Source organism: Gossypium hirsutum, chromosome A12 (assembly GCF_007990345.1).
Source record: "Gossypium hirsutum isolate 1008001.06 chromosome A12, Gossypium_hirsutum_v2.1, whole genome shotgun sequence".
NCBI lineage: Eukaryota > Viridiplantae > Streptophyta > Magnoliopsida > Malvales > Malvaceae > Gossypium > Gossypium hirsutum.
In genome coordinates, this window is record NC_053435.1 from 80,447,804 (window position 1) to 80,460,788 (window position 12,985).

General features: G+C 28.2%; 1 protein-coding gene across 1 annotated transcript; it reads right to left on the reverse strand.

Annotated features, from left to right (window-relative positions):
* Positions 1 to 5,000: 5,000 nt before the first annotated feature.
* Positions 5,001 to 6,954, reverse strand: LOC107923806 (heavy metal-associated isoprenylated plant protein 39). Its single transcript, XM_016853958.2, has 3 exons — positions 6,571 to 6,954; positions 6,239 to 6,314; positions 5,001 to 5,663 (listed from the first exon to the last, which is right to left on the reverse strand). Exons 1-3 carry the CDS (start codon positions 6,574 to 6,576, stop codon positions 5,227 to 5,229), a joined length of 519 nt encoding a protein of 172 aa, XP_016709447.1. The 5' UTR covers positions 6,577 to 6,954; the 3' UTR covers positions 5,001 to 5,226.
* Between the last annotated feature and the right edge of the window lie 6,031 nt (positions 6,955 to 12,985).

Consider the following 12,985-nt stretch of genomic DNA (forward strand, 5'->3'; position numbering starts at 1 on the left):
GATAATAGAGTAAACAAATTGTGAAAGTCATCATTATTAGGCAACCTAGGGTGGTAGTATGTATATGTTTTAGTAGTCATTGTTGCTAGGCAACCTTGGATAACAAAGTAATAGATCCGTGTACCTGTTTTACATTCGTGTCAGTTTAATAGGGTTTATAAAGCATGAATTGGTTATATGATAATTGAAATGAAATGTGATTGAAATTGGTATACTCTGTATATATATGAAATGTGGAAAATGACAGCATGTAGAAGATCATGTGAACCGGTTTATACGAGCCCTAAGAGCCAATATGGAAATGAGATGAATCAATAGATTCCATAAGAAATTGAGATAATTCTATAAATATATGGTAATAATTGGAATAAAAATGAATGTATTGTGATGATAGGAAACTTGGTATGAATTGTTCATGTATGTTGCCATTTGAGATAGGGAATTAGTCGATTCATGAGACATGATTTGTAAGTTGAATTGGTGAAACTAAATTGTGCTTTGATTGAAACCTATCATGTTATTTATAATATTTTATTGTCTTGAATCATGAAAGTACCGCTGAGCTTTATCGTTCAGGATACGGTTTGTTTATTCCATATAGATTGTAACAGTAGATCTTAAAGACTCGAAAAGCGATCCAACATCCAATCCATGACACTCGACTTAGCAATGTTCATAAAGTTTCCCTATGTTTTCGATAGATGGCATGTACCTATGTTTTGAGTCAGTTTTGTATCGTAAATGGTCACTTTGGAAATATGGATAGTTAATGTCAATTTGAATCAAGCATGTAGTATGTTAAAGATGTAATGAGATGGTACAATGCTGCAAAAATGGTTGGAATGATTCATTTGACCTTTGGTTTAGGTGTTGTGAATTGGTACCATATGGAAACTTTGGAAACAATAAGTGACGACGCGACCTCAGACCCCCGACATCGTGATGACACTCACTATTTTTTTAAAGTCGCGACATGGTACCCCAACGTCGCGACGTCAACCTGATAGTTTTGAGATTTTACATTTTGGTCCTTGTTCGGCCTTGAGTTACCAAACGAGCTTTCGTAAACTCGAATAAATCCCGGTTATGATTGTATAAAATGTTTATAATGATGTATTGAATATAATAGCATGTATAAACTATTGTATTAAATTGTATTAAGTAGCTGCTCTAGCAACGAATGTGACATTACGTAACTCGAACTCAACGATTGGGTCAAGTATGGGTGTTACAATTAATTTTTCGAAACATCCCCAAACTATTTTCTAAATTTTGAATTGATCCATATAACTTTAAATTATTCTAGTTGAGTCCTCAAAGTATCAATATCGTATCAATCATGTCCAATTGCCAGCTAACACTATATATGTTCATACATAACCATACCTAAGGATGGCAATTCAGATTGCATATTCAAATATTCACATATATCAATTTATTATTTTCTAATTTGGATATTCCAGATTCGGATTTTAAAATTACTATCTACTACGAATTTGAAGCGGGTGCAGGTAGAAACTTCAGATATCCATTATCTGGATTCGCATTGCTTATTTAGGTAATAGATGCATATCCGAATATTCGAATCCACTTGTTACAAAATTCTTATAATTCGAGTATTCAAAAAATGATTGAATTTTCTAAATTAGTTTTTTTTAACAAATTCGAATATTTGACAAAAAATCATATTTAATTCAAATTTGAATAACAATATTCGGATAATTTGTGAAATCATATTTTTAAGTAGATTTACGAATTTAAGAAATTCATAAAATGAAGATATTCAACCACCATTTAATCATTCTTCCATAGTTCATATCTAACCATTGTTAAAAAAACACTGTACAGAAAGAATAAAGTGATAGTTTAAAATAAAATGACACATGCCTAAGATTAGCCACCTAATTTTATGAGAAAATTAAGTAGAATTATGGAGGAAAAGGGAAAACATGGGTCACATGCATTTTTCAATTATAATACAGAAATTGTACAATTCGATGCACTCTTCAATATGGAATAATATTGCATTACAACAGTTGTCTATTTGTTTTTTTTTTTCATTTAATCTTTAATTGAATTAGGTTGAGTTACTAAAAGGACAAATAAAGTGATGGCAAGTACAGGAGATTCAGAAGCTTTTAGATTCAAGAAGAAATTACTTTTTTATTAGTCTATAATTATTGTATAAAATAATTAGTCATTAAATTTTAATATGTTTTAATAATTATATCTTTCTTTCACACTACCAATCAGTTTAGAGTTTAGAGGTTAAATGTTAAATTAAATTTGACATTCAATATATTTGAGGTATTGAGTTAATTTTTTAATTTTTTGTATTTATTAACATATTTGATATTGTCTCTTTTTATAAACATCTCATATCTAAGTTATCCAAGTAATAGGTACAAACATGTTTAAATTTTAATTCACGGGATTTAAATATGTTCCACGACAAATCCAATCCGTTATTTAATGTCCAAGTTGATAGCTAAGCTGGCACAAAGACATGATTAATACAATATTGATATTTTAAACACAATTAAAACAGACCAATTTAAAATCTGAGTTATTAATCTTATATGTAATTTTTTGAGATAAAAGCCACATGCATTTTTCAATTATAATACAAAAAATTCTCATTATTTTTTAATGTTTTGAATAATATAACATGTCTATAAATACCAATTCTACTCTATCTAATCTTTTAAACTCTAATTAACAAACAAACAAAATCCTATAAAGCCCTAAGACCTAAAATTATAAACCATTTTAATATAATTTAAATTCTACTCTTTTTATTTTTATAATTATAAATGTTCTCATCTATTTTATTACATAAGACAAATCTTGTTCGAGTCAAAGATGATATTCAAATAAAGTCTTCTCAATAATAACAATTCAAAGATTAAAACTAAAGGAGCAATTCTAATACTCTATGTTTATATCATGTTTATGTAGTGTTTCAATTATAGAATGAAAGTAGTACCTATTAGGTCCCTCTATTGTAAAGATCAAATCAAATTAATTTCTTTATTATTAAATGGATCGGTTTAGTCATTATACTATTAGAAAGAATCGAATAAGGTCAAATATTAACAAAGTTAACATTTACTATTTTAAAAAGACGTGAAAATCATTATTTTTCTATTGCATTCAACTCCAAATAATAGATTTTATTTTCAGAACCATAAAAGCTTTAAAAATATTAACTTTGTTAAATAATAAACGTAACTTTTTAAGCAATAAACACTAACATTGTTAAATTTTGGTTTTATCTTATTCTTTGTAATGATAAAAGAACTAAATTAATTCAATCCCTATACTAGAGGGATCTAAAAGTACTTTCACCTTTTTAAGTCGACTTAATTGCACTAAATATCCCTAAATAAAGATTTTCAGTCTAAACTAGTTTCTAAACTTTAAAATATTTTAATTGCATCCTCAAACTATTAATGTTATATCAATAAGGTCCTTATATTATAAAAACTATTAATTTAATCGTTAAATGACACATAAAATCTTATGTGATATAATTTAAAACAAAAAATTTAAATAAAAAGTAAAAATGTTACTGCATAATCTTTAAAAGCTAAAACTAAAAATAAAGTAAAATCGAAAAAAGAGAGCAAACGATAAACCTTTTTTAAATGTTTCGAAAACCTCAAAACCTACATTTTTCCAACATCCATTTTTTACGAGATTAGTTTTGCTTTAATTATGCTACGTAAGAGAACGTCTCAATTAATGATTTTAATAATTAAAGGACTTTATTGATATAACCTTAATAGTTTAAGGATATAATTAGAATGTTTTAAGAATTGGGGATCAATTTAGAATGAATGTTATAATTTAGGGATGTAAGTCTATCCACTTTAAAAGTATGGGGGTCTTGAGACAGAAAATTACATTAGGTAAAAACAGCACACCCTTATGCTCTCCAGCTAACAATAATGGGTACTAAGTTCTAAAAAGAGAGAAAGTGAGAAACCTGAAAAAAAAATACTAATAATAATAATGATTACGTGAATGAACCGACCAATGCATTGGGACCATTCAGTTCTTTCACGTAAGAGATTTTGTTTGATAGATCCATTAGTGAAAAAAAAAGACCCACAAATCAATAAATGAACATTGACATATACAACAGATTGTACAACATGTAGTAGGAGAAGAATGTCACTATGACCCACCATGGTCATGGTGTTGTCAAACATGTGAAAGCTAACCCTTTTTTTTTTTTAATTTGCTTTTGCTTTTTTCAGCTGCCATTCCCTCCTTTGCCCACCACTATATCATCAACTGTTGCAAACAAAAAGCACCCTTAAACGAAGTATCTTCATTTTGACATATTTGTGTGGCATTGCATTAACATCCAATGAATCCCAATTTTCCTTGTTTGATCATGTTTGTTTGGGCGGTGGCAGTGGAAGAGAGGAGTTGGGGTGAAAAGGGAAGAAGATTCGAGCGTTAGGGTTCAAATCTTATTCAATGGTTGATCTGTACCACTTCCCGCCTTTTGGAAGACCGATGACTTGGTGTGGGATTGGGGTGAAAAGGAAGAAGATTCAAACATCAGAGTTCAAATCACATTAAGTGGCTGATCTATTAGTACTAGTTTTAGTAAATACCACTTTCCTTTTTTATCTTTTTTTATTTGGGCGATGGGTGTAGAAGAGGTTGGTGTGGGGTTGGGTGAAGTGGAAGAAAATTCAAGCATAAGGATTTGAATCTTATGTGGTAGCTGATCTGAATGTATCACTTTTTCTATAAGATCGATAGTTAATCTATAAGTACCACTTTTATTCTTCGATAAAGCCGATAACATTAGGGTTCAAATCTCATTCGATAACTGATAAGTCCCCAGGGTGGTTGATCTACATCACTTGCAACCTTCTATAAAACCGATAATTGATTTATAAGTATTACTTTCAACCTTCTATAAAACTGTTAATCTAAAACTTCTTTTGTATCAAAAGAAATAAATAGAATACAACAATGGGTTCAAAACAAATTCCCAAAATTTGATTTTTATTCAATCTACTCCCCTACACAAACAACATTACTTATACATAATCAAAAAACCAAAAAGGAGTAAAAAGAGGCATTTCACCATCTATATATACAAAGGATTTTTATAATCTTCTTTGTGTTTCTTTTTCCTTTTTTTTAGAACCTCCTATATATTCTCCATTGATGACATTCTCAATTCCCCATCACCAATTTCCATCAACAAATAACACAAGCATTAGGGTTCTCTTCCATGCTTTGAACATAATAGTAAGTAGTCATATGAGGATTATAAGCTCTATAAGCCTTAACAAGTTCCAAAACAGGGTCTGGTGGTGGTAATGCCTTCTTCTCTTCTTCTTTCTTCTCACCATCTTTCTTGGTTTCATCTTCTTTCTTACCTTCTTCCTTTTTGGCTTCATCTTTCGTTTGTTCATCTTCCTTCTTGGGTTCACCTTCTTTCTTTTGTTCATCTTCTTTTTTGGCTTCACCTTCTTTCTTTGGTCCCTCTTTCTTCTCTGGTTCTTTTGCTGGTCCTACTAATACTATGTCTGTTGGCCAATGCTTGCGCAGTTTGCTTACCACAGTCACAGGGTCAACTGTTCCTATCACTGTTAATTGCTTTGCTTTCATGTCCATGGCAATGGAATCAATTCCTATATATCATAGAAAAGAAACATTAATCACAAGGCCAGCTCAAAAGAAAGAATAATATATATGACAAGTAATCATTTTACTTTTGCTTTCTCCTTGAGTTAAAAAACAAATCACATTTTCGATTCAGTGTTCAGAAATCACATTAAAACTTTATTATAACACTAATTTATATCTAGAATAATTATATTGAATTCCAACTAAATCCCGAACCAAATCAACCAACGTTTAAACTTTCAAAATCATACAAATACATTAAGCAGTCCCATCATTTTCCTTGTTTAATATTAAAAAAGAACATTTGGGCAGCAATCAAGTAAATACTTAATTATAATCTTTTTTATTTAAGAAAATTTCTTTATGCAGTGTCACATCAGTTAGTTTATGTTAAAAATCTTTGTTTTGTATAGAAATTGAATTAGGAAAATTATAGATTTTCATCACCAAATTTGATAAACTTTTCAAAAAAGGGCCTCTAATAGAAAGAAAGAAAATAAGGGTAAAAAAGTTTAAAAACTTTTTACACATGTAGCAATTGTTACAAAGATTTCATGCTTTAAAATATATGAACAATTACCTGAAAGAGTTGAGACTGTTTTTAAAGCCTTTTGTTTGGCTTTATCATCATGCAAATCCAGCTTCAACACTACCTTCTGTAATAAAAAACAAGAGATCTGTTTCAGAATCATAATTAAGATTTTTTTTTCCTGTTCAAATTACAAGATGAACATGAAAAAAATTGAAATCGGTCTTTTTGATTCTTAGGAATCAATATAAAAGAAGAATCAAAATTGAATTTAAGAACAAACCCATCAACAAGATTCCCTCAGAATCAAAAACCAGAAAAGGAAAACAAATAACTAAAGTCATAAACAGAAAGGAAAAAAAAGATCCCAAAAGGAACTATACCTTCATTTCTGCTCACACCCTTCTCAAGGGAATTTGAAGAGATTTTAAATCTAAAAAGAAACCCAGAGAGGAATTGAGAGAATGTGTACAAAAAACAGAAAAAGAAAGATAAAAAGGCAAAGGGAAAATTGTGAAAGAGGAAGAGATTGGATTGAAGACGTAACGGGATGTTGCTTGGCTTTTCTGAAAAATATGGAAAGATTTTTGGACTGATTTAAAAAAAAAATTAGAGTAGAGGAAAGAAAAGAAGAGAGAAAGAGAGAGCAGTGAATAATGAGACTAAAATGGAAGGGAGTGAAAACAAGTGGCCATGGATGTGAGAGTTTATAAGAGAGTGATGAAGGAAGATGATGATGAAGCATTGAAAAAAGCAGTAAAAAAACATGTATAATTTGTACAAGTCATCTCCACGCTCTTGAAAGGTGCGTTGTAACCATACCATTGCCTCATCTTTTATTTATTTTTGAATTTATAATAATAATAATAGTATTAATAATATTATTTAAGGTTCACTTTTTTTTCCATTTTATTCTTGAAAAGTTTTTTAATGGTTGTTATTAATATAAAAAAATTATCGGTCAAATGGTCAGAATATTTATTTTCAATCCAATTTTTAATCTAATTCAATTAGTTTATATTAGATCATATCTATTCTTTTTTAGATAATACTTAAAATAAAATTATCTGTAATCTCTCTCCAATCTATAAATAGGAGGATAATGCGTTTCAGTATACTCAAACTCAGATCCTTCTACATTAACAATAATATTCATATTAATTAAACTAAAACTTGATCGAAAAGAAATTAAGTAAAAGTTATATTACTTTCAAGTTTACGTGAACTTATTAATTAAAATTTCATAAATAGCACAAATTTGAAAACCGACATTTTTTCAATTTCGTAAGTGGATCATAATATTAATTATTGATGTCAGAAGTCAAAAAAGATATATTGAAATATTTGGCAAGCAATTATTTTTGTATTACAATTGTATTTATATTTATATTTGTAAATTTTTTAAATTATATATTATTGTCGTAAAATAAAATTTCTAGTTTTTTAAAGAGGAACAATTGTAGTTTTAATTTTTGGTATAAGTATAATATAAATCATAATGTTGTTGGAATCGTATTGAAGCAATAGATTGGACAAAGCACAATTCAGTATACCGATTTAAGTAAAGGGATTGATATCAGTTTATAAGTAAATTATTCAAAATCAGTAAAAAAAATTAAGACAAAAAATTCACAATTGAATTGGTTTATAAATTTGTAATAATTTAATTATTATTAGATCGATGATTGAACTAGTCAGATTAGAAGTCGATAACTTGACTAATTTAATTATTGATCTGATTTTTAAAATATTAAAATAATAATATTTCATCAACTAAAATTAAAATCATTTCAATATAAAATGGACCAAAAATTAAAATATACCTTTAAACTTAAAATAAATTATTGCACAAATTCGATGGCAGGTAATTTATGGAAGTGGATCCCTCCCACCCAGGTGCGTACAAAGATATTTTTACTGCGAAGGCGTGAATTTTTTTGTGCACCGCAGATTGAGGCGCGTGCAACTAACTTCTCGCTTTTGACTGATAATTTCAATAACAAACAGCACGGAAAGTCGCCGATTTGGGCATTTCAGTCGGAGCGTGGCCCCCACCGGTCAAATTTCTACGTCCGAACACCTGCGGGTTTTCGCAATGAAGGCAGCTCATATTTTATCACATTTTTTATTAAATCATAACAATTATCTCATTAATTAAAAACGACATTGTTTCGTGCATTTTTTTTAATTCAATTATTTAGGAAAAAAATATTTGAAATTCATATTTATTTCATCAAAAACTAAAACACCTAATTATTAAAGAATTTTTTTTAGAATCTAATTATTTTTAGTTAAATAAATCGAGCTATGGCTTTTTATATGATATTTAAATAATTTTTTATAATAATTTTTTATATTCACATGAAATTTTAAATTTAAACCCAATATAATAAATAGCTTATCTTAACATTAAATTTTTCTAAAATTAAAAAAAAAGGATATATTTCATTTGAAGGTTCAACCCTTACCTACTACTAGTGGTGGCAGAAAGTTAGCCCTCAAACCTACTACATTTTATTTGAGCTGTGGGTCAAATATTCAAATGGTTATTGCCATGCCATTTAAATCCATTCACTATTGTTTTTGCTTATTTGTGGTAAGTTTAGATTTTACCATTAAGCTTTTAAGAATACTGTCATAAATATATATATATAATTTTCAAATATTTTTATTATTAATTTGATAATGTACTAAAAGGTTTGAAATTGGCTTTGAACGAGGATTCAAGCAAGTTGACTTAGAAAGTGATAATGCCATGTTGATTGGATTTATTTGGAATGGTTGGGTATCAATGAGTAATACATTCATGACTGGTGTTTGAAACCTTGAGAAGTTAAGTTTAGACTTATTTAGAGAGATGCCAATAAGGTTACGGACTGCATTGCTAAGGCTGATGGTGGAATAATTGATTATTATTTATGATCCTTCGAGCTATGCAAAGGACTTTTTGAAAGAGAATATTCGACAATCTTTGTTGATTATAGATAAAATACTCTAATTTCTGATGTTTTCTTAAAATTGTTCTAAGTTTACTATTTACCAAAAAATATATAAATATTATTAGGGATAAATCAACATCTTTTAAAAAATGCACAAATTTTTTATTTATTTAGATTTTATATATCTAAAAAAATTAAATAACGGTGCAGTATAATCTTATGGTCTATGTTCTGAAACTAAAGTGGGTTAAAAGAAATCAGGGACTAAGTTAAAAAATTATCAAATTGAGGGATTAAAATGTTATTTTATCCCATTTTACTATCATGTTACTAGAAAGTTCAATTGGTCCCGACATGGATGACGCAAAGTGGTAGGGCTGGCTTCTTTCACGCGAATGCCGTTGATTAACAGCATTTTGAAGTTTGAACCGTAAGAAATTCCCCGATAAGGAAACGTGGAGGACCACCATATCATACATGGATGGTACCGCAACATGTATTAGTGGTTTGATTCGATCCGAATCTTTGGATAATACAATACCAAAGTTGTCATCTTATTAATGTATGTTGCATAAAGTGATAAAAATTATAAATTTTTTTAAAATTTTGGTTAAAATATGTGATAAATTTTTATTATTTTTTAAAAATTTTAAAATTTAGTCTTTATTTTTCGGATTTTAAAATTCAGGTTTAATTGTTAACACTGTTAAAATTTATAGTTAATTAAAATGTCATTTTTTTAACCAAAAATTTTAACGATGTTAACATTTAGACTTGAATTTTAAAATCTGAAAAGTAGAGGGACTATTTCTTAAAAATAAAAGTACAATGATTAAATTCTAAATTTTTAAAAAAGTATAGGGACTTACGACATATTTTAACAAAAATTTTAATTATGTAAATAGTTTTTTTAAGAGTATTTTCATGTTCGAACTCATGTTCTCTTGAGAGCAACATATCTTACTATTACACCTAACAATGTAAATAGTTAAAATAACTTGTTTCTCATTAAGAGGTTTCACTTTATTACTAGGTTAAATTTTGCTATTAGTCTCTTTAATTTGTGAAAGTTTTAGATTTAGTCTTTATATTTTAATTTGGTCATTTTAGTCACTTTACTTTTAAAATTTTAAAATGTTAGCCATCACCAAATGATAAATGTTAAATTCATTAAGTTTTGTTGTCCCCAAAACCTAATGCACCAAACATATTCTCATATGTGTATATTGCCAAGTCAGCTTGTTATTTTCACAAATTACTGACTAAAAAATCAATTAATGGATTAACTACTGTTATTTGTGTTAAGACTAAAATTTCAAAATTTACAACTTAGAATGATCCAGTTAAAAAATATGGGCTAAATCTACAATTGTACATATAGTACAAGACAAGTAATTGAATTTAAACAAACAAATTTGGGCGCAATTGCTTGGTGCATTAGATTTTGGAAATAACAAAACTAAAAATTAAAAAAATATTAGGACTAAAGTTAAGCAAATTAAAATACAAAGACTAAATCCAAAACTTTTATAAAATACAGAGACTAATAGCAGAATTTAGTCTTATTATTATTACTACAAACCAAATACCAATTTAAAACAAAGAGATCTTAAATATTAAGAACATTACATTTTAAATATAATTTATAAGAGTTATTTGAATTAAAATTAGAACTTAAACTTGTCTAATAATTGTAAGGTTAAAGTATATTATAAGTACTAACATTTTTAGTAAATTTATAATTTAGTTCTTCTACTTCTATTTTTAATAATTTATTCTTTTACTTATCAGATTTAAAAAATTATGTACTGTTAAATTTTTTTATTAAATTCATTGATATTGCATTTTAAAATATAAAAAAAAAATCACTTGATAATCTTGTAACAATGCGACTAGCGCGACTTGAATGTAGGCTACACTTAGAACTATGAACATTCTAATCATCAAACCAACACATGAGTTCAAAAACTAAACTTTTTAAAAATAAAAATAAAAAGTAAAATTTAAATCTACCAAGAGTATAAGTTTGAGGCATATTTGAATGCATTTGACCAAACGCAGCTTATAGAAAAGCCTTCACTTTTTTTCCTGCTTTATAATTAATGTCATCAAAGAAAATATAACACTTCCCTTTCATCAAAAAGTTTATTAAAATTTTAACGATATTCACGTAATAATACTTGTGATAATTTTTATATATTTCATATAAATTAAAAAAATATATTATTATTTAAAAATTAACAAATTTTAAAGTTTATATTTTAAAAAATTTACTCACATCAGTAATAAGATATATATAGATTATTACATCAATGGTGTAAAAAAATAATAGTTTAGTAACTTTTTCTTTTAAAAAAAGTAATTTAAATAAAATTTAAATATTAAGGACTGAAGTGATAAAAAAGTAAATGTTAGGGGTTGTATTTGTTATTATGTTTATTATTTTTTTATTTACATGTAATGTTAGATTTATCATGTGTATGAATTGATTTGATTTGGGTCTAAATCAACTTAAATAATTGATTCATCATGTTAAATTTATCATACGTGTAAATTAAATTGGTATCAGTTTATCATTTCAAGTCATTTATTCGAGTTATTTCATGTAATATTGTTTCAAGTTCATATTTTAATTTCTTGCTTTAGTCCATCACGATTATGATCAATTCAAATTCAAAATCGAAATTGACATTCATGATTATGATAGAAGGAAAGGAAGGTATCATTAGGTTAAATAAGGGCAAGCTGACAGTGATGATGTATGTATAAGAAACTTTTGCTTGCCATCACTCAAAAAGACCCGAGAGGGTGAGATGGTAGCGTAGCCGGCCTATATACGTCATATTACGTTGGCTTCGGCCCCTTGAATTGAGAGGTTTAGGTCCACAAAAGAGAGCCTCCACTTGTGTGGTTTTCTTTTCAAACCCTCTTTTAATTTTTTATAGCTTTATTTAGAATTCTCCAAAACCATCAATCTTTTTCTTCTCAATCTTAGAATATTGCTATGTGCTTTTTAGTAGACCAACTTTTTTCTTTTGATTTGACAATTCATTTTCAATGTTTATATTTAATCTATGCTTGTATGTTTGCCAAATAATATGTATGTTGATGGGAAAAAGAGGTGGAAGGTTTGGGTGATGGTTTATATTGAGGTGTGTGAAGAGTTGTAAGGAAAAGTTATGGTATTTTTGGTACACCGAAGAGGTAGAAGGAGAGAAAAAGAGAGATCCTTCACCAAGGTTAGGAAAAAATATTTATAGGTGAGCATAATTCTGTCTTAATTTGGAGTTTTAATACGTGTATGGTGCAAGTTTCATCATGGTTGGTCACTTGAGAGATACAATAACCTTCTAGATAGGTAATAATATGATAGAAATGCACTGGACGATATTTTATATGTAATTATGTAAGACATGCAAGAAAGTACTCAACATCTATCATTTGCTAAGTAGATCAAAAAAGTTTCACTTGATACGCGGGGTTTTTTACCAAATAAGTATAAAAAAAATTTAAAAATTCCAAAACAATACAACTAAAAATCTAATTACCAAAATGGTATAGTCAGGGTGGTCACGCCACTCTGACAGGCGACACCACCCTGACACGACGGCCCAACAGTAAAAAAAAACTCTGAAAACGAAAAAAAAAAGCTGAAAATGAAAAAAAAAAGGGACATGTGGGTGCCAGAGGCGGCACCAGTTGTGTGGGTCCCACAGGCGACACCTAAGCACTATAAAACCAAGCAGAACCAGCAACTCCGGGAGCAAGAATCAGCAGCAAGGAGAAGAAAATAAAGGGAAAATAAGAGAATAACTTATAAAAAAATAGCAAACAATTTTTTCGACAACATATTTTTTTT